This window comes from Copadichromis virginalis, linkage group LG13 (assembly GCF_057382275.1).
Source record: "Copadichromis virginalis isolate Kocher_CV1m ecotype Utaka linkage group LG13, C_Virginalis_male_GT1.1, whole genome shotgun sequence".
NCBI classification, from domain to species: domain Eukaryota; kingdom Metazoa; phylum Chordata; class Actinopteri; order Cichliformes; family Cichlidae; genus Copadichromis; species Copadichromis virginalis.
Genome location: NC_140630.1, coordinates 15090900 through 15115819, shown reverse-complemented (window position 1 = coordinate 15115819; position 24920 = coordinate 15090900). Strand labels below are relative to the sequence as shown.

At 40.9% G+C, this 24920-nt stretch overlaps 1 protein-coding gene across 1 annotated transcript in view; it reads right to left on the bottom strand.

Moving 5' to 3' along the window:
• Positions 1-1021: 1021 nt before the first annotated feature.
• The window catches only part of LOC146695379 (E3 ubiquitin-protein ligase NEURL1-like), a 37223-nt gene continuing 13324 nt past the window's right edge, over positions 1022-24920 (bottom strand). Inside the window, exons 4-6 of the mRNA XM_085477489.1 lie at positions 13206-13925; positions 4940-5119; positions 1022-4334 (exon numbers count right to left, since the gene is read on the bottom strand). Of these exons, the coding sequence (XP_085333615.1) occupies positions 4090-4334; positions 4940-5119; positions 13206-13925 (1145 nt within the window). The 3' untranslated portion in view covers positions 1022-4089. The remainder of the gene's footprint in view (positions 4335-4939; positions 5120-13205; positions 13926-24920) is intronic.

The window sequence follows — 24920 nt, the reverse complement described above, 5'->3', positions numbered from 1 at the left end:
AAAAAATTGCAGTTTTTAAATAACACTTTTTAGAGTCTGTCCCTCGATGCCACCAATCTGACTGAGGAAAAGACTTTTACATCACACTGAATACCAAAAGCTGCTTAGTGCCTCGGCTACAGCAGAGGAACAAACACAAACTCAGACTGTCTGATGTGTAGTTAAAATTCAAAATCGATAGTGCCTTGCCTTCTTGGAATACAAATTTAATACATTAATACAAGTTGATAGTTTGCGCGTTTGACCAAACAGCTGTCTAGAAGAGATACCATAACACAGCTCAAACACGTCTGGCAAGCCCTTAAGCCTTCACAAGGCCCACAGCCAGGTTCACTGAGAGGTCTGAGTGGAAAGTCTGTGTGTACACAGACACCAGCGAGATGTACTGTATTCATGTCACTTTCACAGTCCCTGGTTGTGTATTTCCCTCTCACCTCTGAACACACTGCTGCCTGTTTCATGTCCGAACGTCGCAGGCTGTATTTGTGCCTATTGGAGTGCAGCTTAAAACCTTGCTGCATTAGAGCCAGGCCTGCAGGGTAGTAAATAACAGATGATGTTCACTCTGTCCAGGTCTACATACCACAACTCTAAACAGTTTCCCTGTGAGTTATAGCCGTTTACTAAAAGCCATTGCCTTTGTTATTCATATAGTATATGGTGGGATGTTAGTCAAGTATACTACTGCAGAGAATGTTTGTGTTGGGCGCCTTTTTAGTTCTCGAGCTATTGCCTAATTTGAATTTTCATGTACAAGAGGTAAATCTCCCACAAATGAAACATTTGTATAATGTATATTTTGGGAAAAGGTAATGGCGCTAATGCACTTTCATTCCCCGTCTGTGCAAGATTGACTTCTTTTTTCCTGCTGTGCATAAAACAGAGAAAGCACCCCGGCAGTTAAATGGAAATGGTCAGTTTTCACTCTTTATTGTATCGAAAGAATTGCTCTGTGTGCTCTTTTCTTTTCTTTTTTTTGGTCATGTTATACAGTCATCGGAAATAACAGACAAAGAGGAAAGCCAGTGATTTAAATTTTATTTAACAAACAGAACATAATTAGCGAATTCAGAAACCACAAAGTAGCCCAGAAAACCAAAATAAAGAGACAATTTTCTTGTCCAAAAATACACAATGCCCATCTTCACGTACTGCCTCATTCGGATTAGTTTGGTCACGTTTGGGGGGGAAAAAAAGAAGCTCTCGGAATCAACAGAACTACTCACAGGCCACAACACGGTTTAAATACGCTCAATTAGGAGAAATATAAATTACCAAAAGGTAAAGCTAAACAATTCCAACTTTACATTTGATTTTCTCTTATTTGGCCTTTTGGGAAACTGATGAATAGAGTGATACCACTCTCTTATCTGTCTGGAGATGCCTTTCTACAGAGTCGGGTGAGCTGCAACAAGTACCTCCAAAAATATCACACGGCTGCAATCAAAGTGTACAAATTACACCATTCACCACTTTTCCAGAGGATGTGTGACAGATTTGGCTGCACTATTATTTGGCAGGGACGAGTTGGCAGGCAAACAGCGAAGCCTTCGGGGTGTTTGTTCAGGTAGGCCACGGTTTGACGTGGTGTGGCAAACTTGTAAGCAAACAGTTGCTTTTTAAAATATCCATCAGTCGTGAAGTAGCATTATCATCTGGTTCTCAGTTTCTCTAACTTTTAGAGAAAGTAATATTTGATTTTCTAGCTCCATGAAGAGCAACAGACTGAGATGACATTCCCAAAAGTCGAATGTTTCTCTCTGAAATCCTGGAAATGCTCAAGCGAAATACAAAAATGTAGTTAAATAGAGTGCTTGACTTAATGTACGTACCATGCAACCACTGGAGAGCGGAACGGATCATCTCATCTGAATCTTCACCGCAAAATGAATAAGCATTTCCCAAAATGTCAAACTATTTCTTTCAGTGAAAATCAGCTGACACATCCGCAGGGGCCTTTCAGGGAAATAAAAGTTTCCTTTTGTCTTTGTCTGCTAACCATAAAATAAACAATGTTCTTACTTTTTGGACACTACACCCACACATACGAAAGAAACAGTGATAATTTCTTATTGTAGCACTGAAAAATAAATAAACCTCATAATGTACAGTTAATATTACACTCATCAATACCGTTTCATCCATTTCAAATGTTCAGCAATGCTGGATTTCTGCTAGGTAATATTTGGTCAGGAAGGAAAACGAACCCAGGTAGAAATGTACACTGTGAGCATCTCTCAACGCTCACAACTAATTTCCAGTATTGTACACTGTAGTGACACAAACATTTCATTAGTAGCAGTGAATAAAAAGCACACGCTGATATTAAGCACATTGATGCGTTTGCTTCCAATCTTTTTGTGCTTCCACCTGTGGCTCCAAGATAAAAAAGGACCTTGGCATCCCTCTAGGTTTTCACAGTGAGGAGCCTAACTTTGTCCAAGCTTCTCTTTATTAAAAGGCACACTAGAAAACTTAGCTGTCCTTCAAATGATCCACACAGTAACTGCCAATTTTCCCCCACAAGACGACAAGCTCGAAAAGAAATCAGCACTTACTACTTTAAAGATGAGCAATGTTTCAGCGAGGCCAGAGTAACACCTGAACATATCTTGTGTTTCTTAACATTTCAAAGCAGTACATAATGCAAGAGATTAGTCAAGTGAAAGTGTCCTTGGAGTTTGCTTTTATCGATGGAGAGCAGCACTCAGAAACTGATATGCAAATGACATTTTTTACACAAATGTCCCACAATAACAAGCTACATCCTTGCCGCTGATGACAAACTTGCGATTTGTTTTAAATTTCCAATCCGCTCAAGGACACATAAATATGTCATAACTGAAAGCAATTATTCACGTTGAGATTCGATGCATGAAAGAGAGGGGCGTAACCTGAAGTAAGAGGAGCCATCTGTAACTTATGTGGGATTTCGTATTCCCTGATTCTTTCAGGGATGAAGAGGTTGATTCATCATCTTCATGTGCTCTTTCAGCATTTTAAAATGCTTCCCTGCCCACCACTGTTTATTTGGATGACGTTTGTGCAATTATAGCATCCAGCAGGCTTTAGCAACCAGCCAGAGATGGTGTGAACGGCTGCCAAGAAGCAGGACATGCAATCCACGCAAGTCCCTCATTTTACAGGCTTTCTAAAGTTGTATCTGGTACGTCTGCGTGAACATTTTCTTTACCCTGACATGCAGCAAAGACGCTTCTTTCTTCCCTGTCTCCATCCCAAACGTACAACATCCTCTCGCCTCCTTCCTCCTCCTCCTCACTGATTTACATGCTCATTCACCGCCAGCGTGACCTTCTGCGGTGACAACATTCACACTTTTTTACCCTTTGCGCAATCTTGCTTTGGCTGACATTCACAGAAGCACAGCAGGTGCTGAGATATTCAGCAGAACACTTCATTTATAACCCAACAGAGCTCCCTTTCCGGCTTTTCTTCACCCTGTAGGGTCAGACATTTCTTTGTGTTTTATTGCTAGAGAAGCACTTTCACCACAAACACACCACACTCGCCACATTCTTTCTCTGTCTTTCTACTCATTCCTCACCGCGATCTGATCTTGCCATGAGCTTCTACTTAAAACCCCCCCCAAAAAACACTTTAACCAAGGCGGCCTGAAAAACTGCAACGGAGCAGCTGGTGAAACCACCGATTTATTTCTCCACTCCTCTGGACAATTTTAATTCTCATAAAACTAGCCAGCAGTGATGCTATCACCAGCAGACTGATGAGCTACTGTGGCAAAGTAGGACAGATGCCTCTTCAGATTACTTCTTCTCTTCAGTGGAAGTAGGTCAAGGTGTGTTGTTGTTGTGCTGTTACTACACAAAAATGTGTCTCCGTTGATCACACTGTACGTTTGGATTGATCTCTGATGAATCTCAGTGGACCAACTGTTAGCTTGCTAAGGATGTGCATTAGACATGATATAATTAAAACGCTTTAATGGTGGAGTTTAAAGTACCTGAGCCAGACTGCACACGCAAACGATCAAGGCTTGTGCCGTGTCTTTACAAAGTCTCACATGGCTTTGACAATGTGCCGAGCTGAACCTGACATCGCCTATCGAGCCTACGTGCTCCGGTAGGTCTTGATGATATCTTTGATTGTCCTCCTGCAAATGGGGCAGCACGCGTTCGCCATCTTCTTGAGTTTGAGACCGCAGGCGTAGCAGAGACACATGTGCCCACAGGCGTAGAGGACCGTGTCCACTGCATTCTCATAGCAGATGGTGCATTCATCACTCCATGAGCTGGAACAGGATGGGAAGGTGGGGGACTCTGGATGGTTAGGGAATGGAGAGCTTGGGGTTGTACCTGGGGTGACAAAAGAAAGCCATTAGAGATATGAGAGTCTGAAGGTGAGGCAGAAAAACGGAAGAAACCTTCCAGGTAGTTCACCCAGACAGATTCAGCTCTGCTCAATCCGACGTACCCTACATCCAACGCATCTTTTATTTTACCTGTCAGCACTATTCCCCTATTTTTCCTGCTAATGAAGCTTCAGGACAACTTTGTGCAAGAATAACTGAGTGCGCACTCCAATCATCACTCCTGTTTTGCTGTCATACTGCCGGCAGCTTGGGACGGTAGTGATGTCAAGGATCGCTGCTTCACATCACCAAGGTAAATATTTGCTTCATGCACTGACGTGCTCATCGCGACTTGACGTCTTGGTGCTGTTCAGTCAGCGTTTGCGTGCTGCTGGCTGTTTCACTGCTCTGTTGCACCTCTGCATTTTAATAAATGTAAATTTCATAAACATTTTCTTTTTATAAACACAATGGAAAATCTGGAAAAAACAAGGCATGTGGAAATACTTGAATCGGAGACCATGACATGGCTTGTAAAGATGTCACGAAACTTCTCCGAAAAGATACGCAAAGAAAGGAAAGAAAAAAACCCAAAACGCTTGGACAAACCTGTTGAGGAGGAAAAAAGCGTGTGGTAGTTGGAGTTGAGACTTGAATTGAGGTTGATATTCAAAGGAGTGTTGAGGTTGGACTCAGAGTTGCCACTGCAAAGCATTGTGGGTGTGTTTGGTGTAAATGATGGAGAGCTGGGCACCGATGGGCCTCGCAGGTCTGGGTGCTGAGATGAGCCTGGGGATAGAGAGGAAACGATACCTTTATAGAAGTATTCAAAAGTGCCAAAGTTTCACATGCAAAGATTAAACATTTCACTTTTCAATCGTCCGCATCTTTGAGAGTCAGGGCTGATAATTAGCTAATGTAGGAGGTTTGATGTCTTGTTACATCTCTGTCGCTATCTCAGCCTGTCATTCTCTCCCTTACACGTACGTCAAATATTCTCTATCACCAAGCAGATGACTTATGAGTCTACAGTGTGTGTGTAGGCGTGTGAGTGAGTCAGGAGCCTATGAATTGATGTAATCTCCCCTCACCCTACTTTTCCTTCTTCCTTCACGAGCCCACAATACCTCCGGGTAGGGTACAAAAAAAACCCCTCTCTACAGACGCTCTCTTGTGCGTCCCATGTGATGTGTCCCCATCCGCAACCGATAACTACAGGCTCTAGCGTCATACTGGCACTTCATCTCTCCTCACAGAAGAGCGTACCAACCCCGATTTCATAGAAAGACAAAATCTGATCAAGTCTGCCTGGCAGTGATGTAGCATTGTTGTTTTACATTGAAATACTGCTACACAGTTGGTTTGGTCACTTACTTGGCGCCACCATGCTTCCATGTGTCAAATTATCTAATGTCAGTGGTTTTCATTCAATTCCACTATTTGCTTATCCAAATTTTCTTACAATACAATGTGGAGTGGAGAACAAGAAAAAAAACGAAGAACCACAGATGGTGGGAAAATGCAGGAAAAAAGCAAAACGCTGTAAATTCACAAAAAAAGGAAGGGAAAACGTTAATAGGGTTTGTAAAATGTATACAGTTTGTTGCGTAACTGTAGCTACGTGCCCCTATTCGCTGCCCTGAACTCTGATGCCTTTTCCTTGGACCACTTGAACCGCTTGCAGTTCAGTTTCAGCTTATGTAAACAAGTCATAGTAGCTTTTTAATCATGCAACCACCAGTGTGTTTGTGTGAAAGAAAGAAGAAAAAAAAAAAATCAGTAGATGGAGCAAAGTCTGCATGAACACACTGCTTCTGGTTATGCGTGCTTAAACGTTCCCTAATTTGCTTGCATTTAAGGTCAGCGCTGGGACTGATGATCGCAGCACTTTGCTGAAACACACTCTTCTCAGAGTCATCTGTTTATTTATTCCTAAAGTTATTATATATTTTAAAGTGAGAGGACATATGCATACAGTAGCATTTAAACGGTACTCCATTAAGCGCTTATGTGGCAGCTCTGAGTTAATGTGTTGGTGAACTCCAATAAGGCCAAATGGATAACCTTCTTGTCTATTCATGTACCCTTCTGTCTTCTCTTGTATTATGCATTCATGGCTGGCTGTGAGATCGTGAGTATGTGTGTCTTTGGTTGTGCTGGCAGTGCAGGAGACTTATTTGTGGTTGAGCATGTGTATAGTGGCTTTCAACACTTGTTTATTTACACATCAAGCAATTATGGATGAACATTAGCATTCCTCCACCAAACCCAAGTTTGATATTCGCTCTCCTTTTAGCCCTGTTTTACCCCCCACTTAACTCCTCCATTCATCCAGTACTGCATATTTTCTTTTAGCAACTAGCTTATGTGCTAGTACAGTGAACTCACTGCCATGCTAAACGTGTTTTCCTGGTGTCAGGTGTGAGGGAAACTCATTTTTTAACTGTGTTTTTGTCCCCATAAATTTTGCTAAAGGTTGACTAAATATTATTCTTTTTTACCACCATACCCCAAAATCCAATCAATTATGAGTCAGCTCTAGTTACTGCAATGCAGCCATGGGTTTTATACTAACGATGGATGTCATACCAGCATTTAAAAGAAAACAAACAAGCAAGACATAAGGAGGTGGAGGAGGAAAGGCAGCCAAATCATAAAACATACCCTGCTTTGTCTTCTATTTTACTCTAAATGGGACCATAATTTAGAAAATGAACATCATGTAGTATTAAAGAAGACCTGAATCTAGTGATTGAGACCACAGACTCACTGGAAAAGTATTTGATGAGATCATGAAATTAGTAGTAGGGTCATTTTCTCGTACTATCAGATTTCATTTGGGAACCAAAGAAGCGACCTTCTGCTGGCCATCTGAAAGATTGCTAGATTTTGATATTCTGTTTTGACAGCAAATAGAAAAATGCTGCAAAAGCACACACAAACCCCCCCCCCCAAAACAATAGAAGTGGAACATAACTCACAAAACAAAATAGGAATTCTTTTGGGGCGACAATAACGTGAAGCAACAGCTGCAGAAGTGACGAACTAGCAGTAAACAGCTAATAGCAACATGTATCTACAGGATTATATGAATAATGCACTTGCATCTACTTCTCCATCATAACACTGATGAACCGTTTGCTTCCTTTAAGCGTGTCTCAATGCAGTCCTTCACTTGCTTTGGTTTCTCTCACTTCTGCAGCTGTTCTATCACGTTAGCTTCTCTGTGTTTTGTGAGATTTTTTTTTCTAACCAAGAACACGTTAATAGGGTTTGTAAAATGTATACAGTTTGTTGCATAACTGTAGCTACGTGACCCGATTTGCTGCACTGAACTCTGATGCCTTTTCCTTGGACCACTTGAACCGCTTGCAGTTCAGTTTCAGCTTATGTAAACAAGTCATAGTAGCTTTTTAATCATGCAACCACCAGTGTGTTTGTGTGAAAGAAAGAAGAAAAAAAAATCAGTAGATGGAGCAAAGTCTGCATGAACACACTGCTTCTGGTTATGCGTGCTTAAACGTTCCCTAATTTACTTGCATTTAAGGTCAGCGCTGGGACTGATGATCGCAGCACTTTGCTGAGACACACTCTTCTCAGAGTCATCTGTTTATTTATTCATAAAGTTATACATTTTAAAGTGAGAGGATGTATGCATACAGTAGCATTTAAACGGCACTCCATTAAGCGCTTATGTGGCAGCTCTGAGTTAATGTGTTGGTGAACTTCTGGTGTGTTTTGCCCAGAGACAGTGCTCCTGACTGGACAGTTTTTTTGTGAACACTAGAGTCCATCTGGGGCAAACATCTATATAACATTAAGTCACTTAAATCACCTTTTCTCTCAATTCTGACGCTCAGTTTGAATTTCAGCAGGTTATCTCGACCATGTCTATATGTCTGAATGTGTTTGGTTGCTGATGTGCGATTGGCAATGGCGTGTCCAGCGGGGTGGCCTGGGGGGGCACAGGCCACCCCCCCAACCAGACTGGCCACCCCAGGTGCCACCCCAAAGGCAAAACAATAAAATTCAATCAAATATCAAATGTCCGATTATGTTTTCACGGTGACGCTCAGATATCCGAGTGTAAGTGAATGCAGCATCGGCTTCTGCGCTATGTGCATCACGTTAGCAAAGGTAGGAGAGCCAAGCACGAAAGACGTCACTGCAGGAAACAATTTTTCGGTGAAAGAAAATGAGGACAGAATAAATGTCCCGGTAAGTAATATTAAGTTTGTTGAGTTTAGTAAACTTCGGCGAAATTAGAATACCAAGGAAAAAATAACACTTAAAGAATTATTGCAGCCGTGGAATATTTCAGACAGTATGCTACAGAGGGGAGCTAACATAAGAGTTATGAGTTATAAGATGTAATCTAAGTCGTAACATTGCTGTATGGAGCTGCAGATTTGGTTGCAGGTTAACATAGCTGGACTGGCCATCGGGCTTATTTGACTTATTTTTTATTTTTTTTGTAACGGCATGAACAATGAGAGGTGGTGGATTGGCCAGATGCAGGTCGATGTGTAGAAATAACTCCGTTGTTTGGTGGTGGCTATGGCGGGGCTTCCACAGAGGCAGCAGGTGGATGAGGGAAGGGGAGGCAGGAGGAGAGCCCCGAGGCAGCCGCCAGTCCGAGTGTCAGGTGAACTGAACTTCAGGTAAGAAGTTATGACCTGCAGTCTATCTGGGTCAGATATGAACTAAGTTTAGGTGGAGTTTATTTTCGTTGTGCTGACTTTTTACTGTCAGTTGCAATAACTCATACTGCGTTCTAGCCAGCTTGGAGTTTTTATACAGCTGTTCGGTTGCTATGATGTTACTGATAGTGAACTTTATTTTATTCATAAGGTTAGTTAGTAGAGTTGCCAACGGCTCCTTAAAAAAATGGAATGGTCCCTCAATCAGAGAAAATATTACACGTTTCGTATTGAGCTGAGAAGAGACGCAGTTTGTCCCGAACTTCAGCTAGAATGGAAAAAGACACAAAGCTGGATTTATTCTGTCTTTACGCTGCACAGCTGCCTCTTCTCTCATCCTCCCTCTCCTGTTGCTACTTCAATCATGAAACTGATCGATGATCAGCTGATCGGCTTTTCTCTCTTGTTTGTTTATCGCCCACTTTGCGCCAGAAAGACGAAACCAGCAGATGTCGCGCTAAACAACAGCAGCACGTTTAAGCTTGATCGGCTGTTGTTAGAATTTATTTAATATTAATTTCTAGTATCAGCTGATGTTTGCTGGAGCCACAGCTGTAAAGCTGCTGGTCATGATGTCGGTTTGGATATCTGGTGAGAGGGAAACGTGAAGACCACCCACCAGGATCCTTTTTTATGTAGCTGACAGCTGGTAACTGTGCAGGGGCGGGTCTAGCAAAGTTTTGCCAGGGGGCCAGGTAGGGCATTAACAGGGAAAGGGGGCACAAAGAAATACTTTTCTTTCCTATTCTCATTTAAAATATCTAGCTTTTATTAAATAATTATCTAAATCTTACAACCAAAGTTTTTATCTGACGTAAAATGTATAGAAATCATACATATACCAAAAAGACTGTACATCACTGTCACAACAGGGTTTGTTTTCATTCAAAGGCTTTATGGCTTTAATACCTGGTGGGTCGGTCTGTAGTCAAAATGCCCGATTTTCTGTCCCAGTCCAGCCCTGCAGGTTATACTGGCAGTGTCACCATGCCAGCTGAATGTATTTCATCATCAGCCAGTGTTGTTCTTTATCAATATTACCAAAGTTTACCATAAGGCAGCATAGAAAGTATTTACTTGCTTTCAGGTTTTATTCAAATATTAGTCTTTTCAGTTGTTTCTCCACTTTTTTCCTGTTTCAAAATCAAACACCAGTTTGTGAGAAGATTATCTTCTTTTTTTAACAGGCAGAGAAAGTTTTGCATTGGAATGGCTAATTTGTCAATTGTTTGCTACAAATGTTCGTATTTTAATATTCAAAAATGTTTTTGCCCAAAACATATGTGCAGTATATGTCAGTAAAAATACTATGCAAATATTGCTGTCCTTGAATGCTGAGTAAACACTGACAAAGCACTGATTGTATCTCTTGTACTTTATCAACGCAGTATCTAAAAACTTTGCACCGTAGTGGTTAAAATCTCATTCTAATAAGAGTTAAAAGTGCATTTGGTTATTAGGTTTATAGGATTATTGAATTATGGTTAAGGGTTGGTAGAATTTTTTTTTTAAAAAACATTATCTGCCAATTAAATCTGCCACCCTTCTCCAAATCTGTGCCCCTACCTGGCCCCCCCAACAAAAATTTTCTAGACACGCCACTGGCGATTGGCTGATACACAAGCAGCTGAACAGGTGTACTTAACAAAGTGGCCGGTGACTGTACAGTCTATTCATAGCCAACGCATTAAGCTCCACAAGCAACACCAAGTGGCATGATACAAGCTGTCCTGTCCTACTGGTGAAGGATTTTGGAGCTGTCTGCAAGAATACCTGCAGAGTTTTCTTGCATCAACTACATTTTTTGATATTGTGATTGATCAAAATTAACATAAATATGTAAGGCACAAATTTTAAAAGATGCCAGTTCAGCAGCTAATTCTGAGTAACTGCCATCTAAAACAGAGTGCTAAAAAATAAGTAGCATTAGTATTAAAAAATACATTTTTTAATACTAATGCTATTACTATAGATCACAACTTTATAACAAATGGTTCATTTAAACCCTAATTTAAGAAGAGGTTACTTGCTGTGGGGAGCACAACCACAAAAATGAACTGAAAGAAGCTGGAAGCTCTGTGGTCAGAGTTAGGTGATAATTCTCTGCCGAATCTTTCTTGAAAATATTAATAAATTACAGCTCATATATGTATTAATCACATTTACAACTGAAATTAGCATGTAATTACACGAGTAGACCCTTAGACCGACCCATGAAAAGATCAAATCACTGTTTCTGAGATAACATGGACAAAATGACCACGTGAGAGCAACAGTCTCCCATCTGTTCCGCTTCACGGGCTTGACAACACCCAGCCACGACAAACTGTCACTTGCCTCACTGGCTAGATGTTTCCATGGCAACTCATGGCGTGCGGGATGCTGCGAGTGGGTGAGCAGAGTCGTCACAAATGCACTCCCCACAGCTGGAGTGGGTAATGACTCGAAGAATGCTCATACCCCCAAAGAATCAGGATGGGAGGGAGAAAGAGGAAGAAAAAGGCAGAAGGAAAAGAGGAAGTACAGAGACGACTCGAGGACCAGTGTGACAGGAACTGGCTGTGGGTGGAAAACCCAGCATTGCAATTCTCCATGCAATTACATTTTAATAATGCATATGGAGGGCATCATGAGGAGCGATCACAGGCACCCTCCTGATACATAATGCTGACTGCTGGGAGCCCACGCAAGACAGAAATAACCTCTTCAGTTCCTGGTCTGACTGACTACATGAAAGGAGAGAGAGCAGAGAATCCACAGATGAATTATTATAGAAAAAAAAAAAACTAACCAACCAGAGTATTTTGACCCTCTTTTTCATCTCAAATGTTAGATTTTCTATGAAAAGATGTATATCGTGTAATTCTGAGCTGTAAGAAAACTGTTCTCTATCAAGACTTAATCTGCGATGAAGATAAACAGATCACAAGCACTCACTCATGATTCCTGCCTGCTGTGATATTTTACCAATACAGGCAAATAAACTATGTCCAAGCTCCAGCTTATAAAAATCCTTAAAGTGCAGGAGACTTACCACTGAGGAAATCAAAATAAATATTTCAATCTTAACCTCGTTCTGCACAAAATGAGGGCAGATGCTGAATGTCAAATGACCTAGAAAAATAACCTTTTACTGACACGAGGGCCTTCAATTTTCCACCTACAGTAAACCCTGTTTTGAAACTCTCCCAAAGAGATTCAAATATGTACAGAGTAGACTGATTACATGTTCTGAAGAGTTGAACAATCAAGTGATCTGTAGCTCTTGGACAGAGCCTGAAGGCAAATCAATTTCCTCAAAGCTCCCTGAAAAGAAATCTGTTTTTACTCAGTCATAATCACTACAGCATTTACATATAACCCATATCATTTCATTTCCAACCAAGAAATTATTTTGGAGAGCGCAATTATCTGTTCCTACTTTTTTTCATTCTGAGTCCTGAACTGTGTACGCACACCCACACTTTTAGTTCAGAGTACCTTGAGGTAACGTCACGTTACCACTGTGTGAAATCTGCTGGAATCAAACCCAGCTGATACGAGGTCTGTTCATCCGACGGTACAAAGTTAACATTCACGGGCAAATCGTGGGGGTTGGATGTAAATTCCAAAAGCGATATATGAGTTGATAAAAAGGCAGAGAGCAGCCCCAGACAACAGAGGAGGGAGAAACTATTTCATGACTTGACTGAGTGGGAATTCAGCTTCCAAAGGTCATTCCACGATCACGCACTCAGTTAAGAACGGAAAGTTACAACTGACACCCTGCAAAGATCTGTGAGCACATCTGATTTCCTTGAACGAAGATTTAATTATTCAGAAGGAGGAAAAAGGAACAAAAATCTTGAAAAACTGAAATCTAATAAAAGACTGAAATCTAATTACCAAAAACTCATTTTCTAAAAGGGCTGTGGCTCGACAGTTAAACATGGCTTCAATGCAAGCAGCTCTTAGGTAAAAAAATCTTAGTGTTTTCTGAGGGAGCAATAACAGTGATGGAGTCCATTCTTGTGATAGCTTAGGTTTTTCCTGAATTTGTTCTAATCCAAATTTGATTTAAGAACATAAAAATAGATTTTTAGGTATCTCACACACACACACACACACACACACACACACACACACACACACACACACTGAAAAGATAAAAACATGAAAAGATCAACTGAATCTACCTAAAATCCTGAGTTGTGTGATGGTGCCGTGCAGACCGAAGAACATCCAGAGAGGCCTGGAGTTATCGACGCACAGCTGCATCCCTGCACTGACGCCATTATGGCTCATCATAACCTCCCCCTCTGCGTTCACCACAAAGCCCAAGATATCGCCGCTGTGGAGTGGCATCGCTACGCGACGCACAGCCCAGAATTCCTTGCGGTCAACCAGGGACTCTGGGTTAGACGGCAGATCAATGGGCCTCAGGGTGGCGGGGTCACAGGATGTCACGCCATAAGAAAGCGACCCGGGCCGCGAGACACCTGCTTTCACCTTCACAAATACAGTCTCTGAGCAGCGCATTGGTCGGCTGGTGAACACCAATGTCCTTTCATCACCGCGGTGATCCAGCCGAGCCACCGTGTGCTTATCCAGCACGGTTACGTGGATGCCGTGCACAGAGTGAAAGTGCAGATCATTGTCCAAATGGCTGGGCAGAAGCGAGCACTGCTGTGAGTTCTGTGAGTTTTGGGGCACATGGCAGGAGGAGGAGGAGCTCAGGGGATGTAGCTGCTCCTCATCCTCATCATCTTCCTCCAGATGCATCTCTTGCTGCTGCAGGCTCAGGTCACACAGGCTGACGGAGAGGCGAGGGTCACCACTGCTTCGCTGAATGGCGGTCTGGTGGGCGGAAGCGAGAGAACGAGGACGCAGGCAATCCAGTGGGACCATCTCGCTGTCTGTGGAAAAAAGAAGAAGAAAAAAAGAACACACACACACACAGCGATGTTATGTAATCACTTGTTTGTGGAGGGTTTTTTTTTTTTTTTTTTTTTACAGAGCACATTCAAATCTAAATTCATGCACACTGCCTTTATTTGTTCTCTAATAATTTTTATTAGCACTCTGGCTTTACAGCTGCAAAAAATGAATCAATTTACAGTCTTTGCAAGTAGAAAACAGAGTCAGGAGGACTAAATGAAATTAATGTAGCCACTTAGTAATCTGCATATTTCCTTGTATAACACTATTTTGTTTTATATCCTCAGTCTATACACTGTTTATTCATCACACCTGCCACTCTAAACAAATGGTGGCTTCCGGCTTCTCTGTTTTATAACATATTCATTCTAAAGCTCTCTCTGCACTAAGGCTTCAAAAGTATGAACAAAATTTTTCAATGTTTATATGTTCCCGAAACATATCAGCACTTTAAGTGGGGGAAAGCTATAGCTGCAGGCCCAGTGGCTCCATCACAGTAGGACATAACAGCTTTATGTAACACTGAAGGAAAAAGAGGTCCTGTGTTTGAGGCCCTGTCTCGCTGTCTCTAGCTCAGGGTCCTGTGGTTTCTTTTGCTTGTTTCTTACAGTCATGGTAAAAAGAAAGTACACCCTCTTTCAGTTTTGAGGTTTTATGTATCACAACATGATGAAAATACACTGGTCTCTCGCACGTCTTAAAATTAAGTAAATGCAACCTCTGCTGAACCACATGACATGAGATTTGTGCCATTACTTATTCAATAGACACTGAGCCAACATGCAGACACAGCGTGTGAAAAACTACGGACATTTTCACTGCTTCAAGTAGGAATTAGGAGGGTAAGTAGGAGCCAGGTGCTGCTCATTAAATGCACTTGATTAACTGATCATCAGCAAGTGTGAGCACCTCTATAAAAGCAGAAGATTTAGCAGTTGGCTGCTCTAGTATATTCAGGTATATGTTAACACAATGCCAAGGATGAAAACTTATCTTAGAAAGTCAATTACTGCTACCCATCAATCGTTCTAGGACATCCCAGCTAATTCTGCTAAAGGTCAGATTGTACAGTGCAACAAACCTAAAAGCTACGTCTTAGACCCTAAAGGCCTTAGTTAGCAAGTTACATGTTGAAGTTCATGACCTGTCCAACAGCTAAAGCTTGTCAAATTAGGCCATGCAACAGAACAATGATCTCAAGGACAGCAGCAAATCTGCAACAGAATGGTTGAAAAAGAAAAGCGATTTCCCAGTCAAAGTCTTGAATTCAACCAGAATGAAACTGTAGGTGGACCTTAAGAGAACTGCGCATAAAACAAATACCTGCAAACCTCAATGAACTGAAGCAACGTAAAGAAGACCGGGCCAAAATTTCTCCGCAATGATGTGAGAGACTAATAAGGTCATTCAGAAAACAATTACTTTAAGCTGTTACTGCTAAAAGTTGTACAAGCTACTGAATCACGGGGTGTATTTAATATTTCACACTCTGCTTCTGCATTTGGGTTTAGTTTTTGTTAAATAAATGATGGAACAGTGGAAACTGCTGGGTGTCATTTTACACCTAAGGCTAGATTTAAATAATTTTAATAGCTGCTAAAGAAAGATGATTTTCTTAAACTATGTCCTGATATGTTAAAGCCTAGAACTGATAAAGGGTGCACTATTTTTTTTTCTACCATAACTCCAAGTGTGCAAGTGAGACTTACCACAGCTCCAGTCCTCCGAGCCTTTAAATGCAAAGATTATATTTCCAAAAATTTACTGAAGCCAGTTTATATATAGTCTTTGTCAGAGAGTAAAACCATATGTATACATCCAAATAGCTACCACAAGTGTTTACAAAACAAACTGCCTCAGCACCAGCAACTTAATATACCTCTGTCTACTGGTGACATTTTCAGCTATGTGTCTGGATGCTAAAATCAGCTTTTTTCCAATCGTTGAAAGGTAAAGGGACTCCTAAAAACGGCATTACATGTCTCTCCATGCTCTCCACCCCACCTCACAAATAGGCCTTCCTGTGCTAAATCTGCTCACTGTTAAATAGAAACCACACAGGAGCATCATTTAAAAAAAAAAAAAGAAAACACAGCGTGAGTGTGCTTTCCATGCACACAGATCATCTGCATCATGGCACGCTTGGGGACACAGAGACATATTTAACACGGCCATCTAAAACAAGCTAAAATTAGGCTGATTGGACATCTGAGGAGAGCAAGCAGAGGGCAGGCTGAGAGATGAGTGACATGACGGCTCCCAGCCTCGATCTGCTTTGGGCTTTCCCTTTGAGAAGTGGATGAAGAAGGAGAGCGCAGCAAGGGACGACCTGACAAAAAAAAAAAAAAAAAAAAAAATAGGGTAGGCACTTGAATGAAAGGGCAGACCTCAACATCTCTCCTTTATCAAACAAAGATGGCACATCTCCGGCTAGCCTCTGATAAAGTGCTTGACATTCATTACTACCTCAGCCAAGAGCGTGCACGATCAGGCACGAGAGTCTTATTATTAGCCGCCTTATCATCTTCAAGGCGAAGTTAGCCGACTTACAGGAGATAATTTCTATTCTTGCTATTAAAGCTTCCTGTGGTTCACAGTTTTGGTTTCTGAGATTGGCGCAGCACTCAAGCCAAGCTATGAGGGGAATAGTAACATTCAAAGATATACAAAAGATAAAAGAAGACCAAACAAAGAAAGACAAAGACGTGAGGCAACTAAATATGTATGAGCTCTTCCTGGGTTTAGCCTGAAAAGAGTCTGGGAAAGAATTTTACTCATGAAACTTTTGACAAACTATGAAAATCTTTGGGTAATACATGGTGAAGCTTGAAACACCTAATACACCACATTTATCTTCTGTCTGATAAAATGTGCAAAACAATGTCTTTTTACCAAGTATCAAAATGGGGAAGCAAGGTGATTTAACTGTCTGTGAATGTAGCATGGTTGTTGGTGCCAGACGAGCTGGTCTGAGTATTTCAGAAACTGTAGATCTACTGGGATCTTCTCATAAAACCATCTCCAGGGTTTGCAGAGACTGTTCCAAAAAAGAGAAAATACCCAGTGAGCTCAGTCCTGATGGAGAAAATGCCTTGTTGATGCCAGAGGTCAGAAGAGAATGGCCAGAATGCTTGAAGCTGCTAGGAAGATTGAGAAAATGTTGCCTGGACTGATGTGTCTCAGTTTCTGCTCTGAGGGTAAGAATTTGGCATGGACTATCCTTCCTTGAATGTGTGGGTGATTCTTGGCATGCTTTGGATCCCTTAGTACCAAATGAGCATCATTTCAAGTATTAGTGCTGACCACCTCCATCCCTTTATGGCCTGAGTGTACCCATTTTCTGAAGTCTGCTTCCAGCAGGATAACGAAGGATAACAAAGCTTAAATGATCTCAAACTGATTTCTTGAACATGACATGAGTTCACTCAACTCAAATGGCCTCCATAGTCTCCAAGCCACCAAATAAAGCAGCTTTGCGATTGCGGCGATTCAGACCACGGATGTGCAGCAACTGTGTGATGCTATCATGTCAGCATAGAGCAAAATCTCTGAAAAAACTGTTTCCGGCACTTTGTAAATCTACGTCACAAACATTTAGGGCAGCAAAAGGGTTTCAACTCAGTACTAGCAAGGACCATAGGTTAAAGGTGTTAGCTAAAAGTATTGGATACAAATGAAAACTGTTCTAACAAAGCAAATTCATAAACCAGTGAGTTTCCGCACACACACCTTTTTGTAACTGTAAGCCCTTTGGTTGATGAAGAACCAACTCTTCCTTACAATCTGCACTCTCATTAAAATGTCGCACACAGTCTTCTGAATTATGTGAGAAAATTAAGCACGGTACCAACAGAAATTCATTGCAGCTTAGAGTAACAATTTTTTGAGTCGTAACAGCTGGCAGTGCTCCAGTGGTTTCTTTAATAACATGTCATAAACATAATGGTAATTATGTTCTACTTCGAAGTTCATGTCCTTAAAGCTTTTGAATAGTCTGAATTCGGATTTTTTCTTCTTGGATCTGGGACAAAAAACAATACTGAAATGATTAAGTGCATGGCTGCAATTGGCCCAGTAGCATTAAGAGGCCTTTTAACAGCTCCAGCTTCTTGGTCCCAGGAGAAGGAAAAAAACACTATTTGAAAAGAGGAACACATACCAGACTGATACTACAGGGTCAGCGGCTGACCGCTTTGACTCTGGCTCTTTATACCATCATTGTAGCTGTGAGAAAACATCAGTAATCAGTGTAGCTCAACTCCTGCTACACATTATGGGGACATTTCTTGGCTTTGAGAAAGCAAGAACACATCCATGCCAAAATATACACCTGTAGGAAAAAAAAAGAAAAAAAAAGTAGTCGACAGATAGATAAACATCCCTCTGCCTCTTGCGTTGTTACACATTCAAACAAGTCCCAACATTCACAGGCATAAATGTCTTCACACTGCCTGGAAAAACCTGTTTCTGGAGACGATATTTCATGTGCAATGGGAGGCTGTAACCGAAACCGAAATCCTGTTTTACTGTAAACACAAGCCAGTTTAACAACAAACAAACTGCAGACAGTTCACAAACAGTCTAAACAAACAGTATGCTTTATATTAAGAGCTAACTGCATCTTGTGTAACTCACAAGAAATGCACATATTGCAATAGAGCTGTTTTTATGTACATTCTTTTTTTTGGGGAATGCTGTGCCTCTTTTAGTCATGGACACCTCTCAGTCAGACAGTGGCGTGGCACTATATAGACGAGGGAGATTTCTTCCTCTTCCTTGCGCTGGTAGAACAAGATTAAGAGGTATTTTGGTCTTTTTATGAAGCTGCAACCTCTATACAAGGTCAGCAGCACCGACTGTGTGCGTGTGCATATATGTGTGTGCGTTTGGGGATTTGCCGTAAGTATGCATGCATTGCAGAGCTATCCAGGGCTCTGTCTGCAATGACTGAGTGAAGTCATCCGTCATAAGAGAGGTGTTTGGCGAGGGTTATGCGCCTGTCCCAAAAAGGAAAGGGATGGGCTTCCGCTTATCAAAGAAAGAAAAAAAAAAACCCAAAAACCCCAGACTGAGCTCACTAAGGAAAGTGTACGTGAAGCAAGAGGGTCTAAAAGCTATAACAGTGATACATGATAGGACCCCATGTGCAACAAAAGCCACATATGTTGAGAGACCAAGTTAAGCAATTGGTTTTTAGAATTTATGATTGTGATAGTGAAAAGTAAAGGGCACACACTGAAGGGAGAAATGGCAGCAGATGAAGACGCTGCTGAGCACTTCAAGGGCACAGTTTCCTCTAGGGTCAGCCTTCTGAAACTGCCTGTAATGCAGTGCTTCTACACAGCCTTACTCATCTTAGGTAATTCCACATTGGACAACCGTCCACTGCTTGATGAGGTGTCTCAATCTGAAACACATTTCTCTAATTATTGATTCATCTCATTGTTTTTGGTGAAAGTAATATCAAGCGAACATCTGTGCACACATCGACACACAGGAAAGAGAGCACGCTTTCACGTCTTCACCGGGTCATCTGAAAGTGATTAGCCTCCTCTCCAAAGGCTTCCCCCGGTACAGTCCAGCTTCCTGGATCCAAAACTGACAGGCTCCATTACGATTTCTATTTTGATTTCCTGAAAATCTGTTCGATTCCATCTGCACCGATTAAATCACAGCTGAAGCATAATAGCCTGGCCAGCGGCATTTATTTTGGTTCAACAAATCAAGTGAATTCCAAGCCCTGAGATCACCAGAAACAGAGCTCTCATAAATAAGTGGACTCTAATCCCAGTGTGTACACTCTGGCAGATGTTAGGTCAAAATACAGCCCTTTAGTTTATATCAAGCCCCTTATTTAATTGTAGCTGACTGTCTGGCAGATTTAATTTACTTAGTTATAATCCAAGTAAAAACACTCAAAAGTGACTTAGAGAATACAGTGCTATAGGGAGCTGTACACTTGTGTCCTCCACTCACACCTCACCGGCCTGTAGGAGAGGATGTGTGATTAAAATACAAAACAAAAAGCTGAACATGCCATTCCTGGGTGTATGTGCAGCATTAACAAAATAACTACTTGGAGATGAATGGACACATTTATGCAATCACTTAACAGTGGCTTTAAAATAGTGGAAATATAAGCGACCAAAAACTGTCATGAGAAATGGGAAGCGCTAATGGGCCATAATGTTGCGTAACACTCATGCACTGTGTGTCTTGGGGACGGTGAAACCAGCTCGTCTCTGTTCTGACTCCTGAATGCAGCTATAGAAGCTGAAAGGCTCTTCAAGGCCCCTCGGCAAGCACCCAATCACTTCACTATAATTATACCAAATACCAGCAACTGTTGAAACGCTTTCAGTGGTAGCTTTTGATTTTTTTTTTTTTTTTCAGTCAGCATGCTAAAATAAACGAACAGTAAGGCAATTCTTCCTTTGAATTTGCAGATTCTGTTTGCTAGTCATTTATCAGGTCTTTCCTTGTGCTGATTGAAGCCACTGTACTATAAACTCTTTATTTACATAGCATCCAAAACATGCAGTCATATGAAAGAGAAAGTTTTCACAAGTACATACACCTCATGACTCAATAAGCCATAGAACAACATTTAGCTGCAATAAACTGAAGCAACGGTTTCCTTAAGGACTATCATTCGGTCACATCATTATAGAGGAATTATGGCCAACTCTTCTTCGCAATGTTGCTTCAGTTTACTGGATTTGCGGCCATTACTTTATACACAGCGCTCTTAAGGTCCCACTACAGCATTTCATCTAACTACAGCATCTAGATGAGGTCATGTTGTTGTTTTTTTAAAGAGAAGAGGCTTCCTCCTGTCTCAGCCATACTTATTCATATATTAGTCTTTTTCTGGTTGTACTTGCATGAACTTTAATATTTAACATGCTAACTGAGGCCTGTAGAGTCTGAGCTGAAGGTTTTAGAATTCCTCAGAGCATTGTACATGCTGACCTTTGGTGAATTTGCTTTGACTTTAACACACTGCAACAATCCTCTAAAGAGTGAACACACACTTGAATGCTCCAGACCGGCAACCTGTCAAAACGTTTTGCTTTTACGGAGTTTGTCACACTTGCATTCAGTGAATCAAAATCAATCATTTGAACTGGCTGCTACTTGACCTCTTAATTTAGATAGAAGGAGTAAAGGTTGTCCTTTTGACACGACTGTGTCCAAGAGTCTTGTTTTCTCCAAACTGACGTTGTATCTCCACACTGTATCTCAAAAATGCTTTTTAAGTTAATAAATAGTTTTGCAAGGTTGGCTGCAAACATGCATGCAAATGGGAATTGTTTGGCTGCTATGAAATAAAAGGGTGACTCAAGTACAAAGATCTGTACTATCAAGTTACACTACAACTATACTCTGAGACTGTTATGTTTAGCAGTTTAATAATTTGTATTTCAAATACAGCAGTACAGAAAAATAATTTAAATATAGCAATTTCTGCTATTTTTATGACCTTTACGACCACAAATTTTGATTTATTTATTCTTTTTTTTTTCTTTTTAAACTTAAAGGACGGGTGGATTATGGATAGATTTATCACTTGCCCGAGAGCTAGCAACCTCAGTATCAAACTGGTTATGACATAGAAGCAAAGACAATGTACCTAGTTAGGAATGAGTAAGGTTACCTCAGATCTTGCACAGGCCTCTCTAGCCTTGCATCGTTTTACCCAAAAAGGTATTAACATGGGCCTAAATGTCCTCTTGACCGGAACGTAAGTTTTAAGCTTCAGCAATTTCCATAACAGGAAAACTTGGGACGGCGTCCACAGCCTTGCGAAATCATAATGCGACTGTAATCAGGTTTAAATGTCCAGTCCCTTGAAAAAAAGGATCACTTTTCGTTCGATTTGTTCAGGTTTTCATCACACAGACAGCAACTGCTGAAGAAAACAGAAAGAAAAGCGCGACAAGCTGAAGTATGATTCATGATTTCAGTCTAATTCTGCCAAAAGAATTCACCTCAAGGAACTTACCGAATGTTTATAATATGGAGACATTTAGCATTTCTTTTTGCTTTCCTCTCTCACTGTCTGCCTTTTGCCTTTGGCTGCAAACTGACTTTTGACAGATGACTTTGCATATTGTTATTATCATGCTGAATTTCAAGTTTATTGTTTTTGGAGGATTTGGCTGTAAGCAGCAGACCAGAAACCCAATGTATTAGCACAACATCCATTTGCAGTACTTCAGGGTAATAAGAACCCTGAGGCCTATCGCGTGTCTTCATCAATCAAAATTAACAAAGAGTTTAGTTCTGCTCCCTTATGAAGCCCCTTTGAAAAAGGTAGGACCACATCATGACTGGATACAGTATAAAAACTGAATTAAAAGTTTTACTTGTATGCTATTACAGAAACCACTTTGGGCATCATTTTATGATACTGAATCTTTTTTTAAATCAGCCCCACTGACCCAATCCTGCGTGCACTTGTTTCCGACTGCACTTATCAGATCTGCCTCTATATTTATAACATATTAATCCACAAATCAAACCTTGTGAAAGGCCACATAATCTGTGTTGACAAGAGAAACAATAGGTGAGATCTGTAGCAAGTGAACATAAGTATGTGGCATACGGAGCGAGCACAGACAAAAATAGACACAAAGAAAGGAAAGTACAGCACAATCAGGTTTCGTCAAACATGTTTGTGCAGCACCGAGCTTTTCATCGTGTGCAGTTTATCTCTCTTGATAAAACAGGTATGAGTCAAAGGCAACTGCAAACTGTTTCGCTTTTATTTGAGTAACATGAAAGTAACACAATAACAAGAGTAAAGAATTGCTATGGACACATGATGAAATACTGTAAATCTGTTCAGCGACAAATTTGAAATGGGACTAAGAGTCTCTGCGGCCCTTGGGGAAAATTTGATAAAGTGATCATTTAAAGAATCTGGGTTGCAGTCTCACAGGCAATTGCTCAATTATTTTGTCGATATTGTTTCATATAATCAAATTCTCAGTAATCGGTCCACCGTTTTAATAATAATAAGAAGAGCTACCTCGATAGCCTTCCAGGGTTGATCCGTGGAAAACATGGAGATGTTTTGATAACACTCCATGTTTTCACAGCACTGCCAAAAATAACAGACACTACTATGTTTAATGTCCTTAATGTTTACATTTACTGAATGTTTATCTTCTCCAAACTAACTGACACAGTGACGCTGTTGTAAACTTTAAGCTTAGGCCTCAATTACACAGATGTAGAGACTAGTCTGTGACTCTCTTGCAACAAAAATGTGTATTCTCAGACTGAAGAGTCGTTGTTCCAGCCTGCTGGCTGTCACTAGTTAAATTTGGTGGCAAAGATGGTGCTGCACTAAGACATCCTGGTGATCGCTTTTGTCACTAGCAAACTGGTCGCTTGCAGTTTGCATGAAACTTGTCTGCAAACACTTGCCAACTAAAGTAACTACAGTAAAAGTTGCTCGTTTGGAAAAGTGTAGGATTCAGCAACATGATACATTTTCTACTAAGGTGCAGATAAGCTGGCATCTTCCATGCAAACTAAAGGCAACTGTGGCATTCTGCTAGGAAACAAAAACAATTGCAACAGGGTTTTTAATGCCACACTTTTTGGAACCACTTTCAGCTAGCAAATGTCAGCAACATCCAGCAACCGCTTGTTAACCAGTTGGAGAATACACATTGTTCCTTAGTGACCAGTGTGCTAGGGGGTTGCTAACTGGTCTCTAGGCCTGCGTGACAATGATTTGAGGAATACACATTTTTCCATGGACTATGGTAGGGTCACCCTCCATTCTTTAGGTGTGTGTGACTAAGAATTTAGCAGTCATCTATCATCTAAACCCTGTAAGCCAACTTGTCTAAGTTAGACTGTTCTGACAACTGTTTAGTGCTTGATGTTTCCATATTTGACTTGGCATATTTCAGTATGTGTGGTCCAATTCAGCCACAGCTTCACCAGCTCCAGCGGCAGCCAACAGCAGCAGCTGCACCCAGACAAGCTGGATGTGAAACCTCTTCCATCATTAAAATGGAAAAATATGATGATGAGAGCTGTGGAGTTTATTGCTTTGGACTTGAGGCCCGTCAGTGTTAATCTTCAATATTTCTCGAGTAGGGATAAATTATATGATTACAGGGAGGTGCATGCTTGTCAGCTCCGAGTCACTTTATAATAAAATAACTAGCTTAAAAATTGTTTAAACATACAGCCAATGCTAACTTTTTTGTGTTCTTTATGTTTATTAATATTAGCTCTTTTGGCAAATAGCTGGTTTGATGGCGCTGATTTAAAGGATAGTGATGTCTAATTTCTCATTTTATAGACTGAAACAATTAGGAATTAAAATAGTCGAAAGATGAATCATAATAAAGATAACCAACATTTCAGTAGCAGCAGCCATAAGGTAAATGAAGATTGCAGTTGTTGTCAGATTTGCACTCCAAACTAATCTGGACTGGCAGGAAAAAGAGTGCAAACTGGGTATCTTTTTATTATGGAGTAGGAGAGTGACTTGTGCTAATTTTAAGTGATCACAATTCCCAGTCCACAATAAAATAGTTCAGATCTCTGTATAATGCACAGTCTAATGATCTACCAGGTGAAAACACAAGAAATGACTAAAGCAATACAGATTTATCCTTATTGTGGACAACTTTAAAAAAACATTCTCTCCACTGTTAAGTGAAGCTGCCAAAGCCATGCATGGATACTTGCAACTACTATGGATATTCTATGCAGCATGCATTTTAAAAAAAAGGAACCTTTCCTGTGTTTCATCAGGTGTAAATGTTAGGGATGTCCCTGAAGACGCTAGTAAGCATGAAAAGCAAATAGCAGGAGTTTTCCCCACCATGAAGCTCTACAGTCTAATGTGTCGCAATGCCGTGTATGGAAATGATTGATGTCAACAGTTCCCTCTTAATCACCTGAGAGGTACGCAGCCTCTTGACAGTCTGGCAGTCATTTTG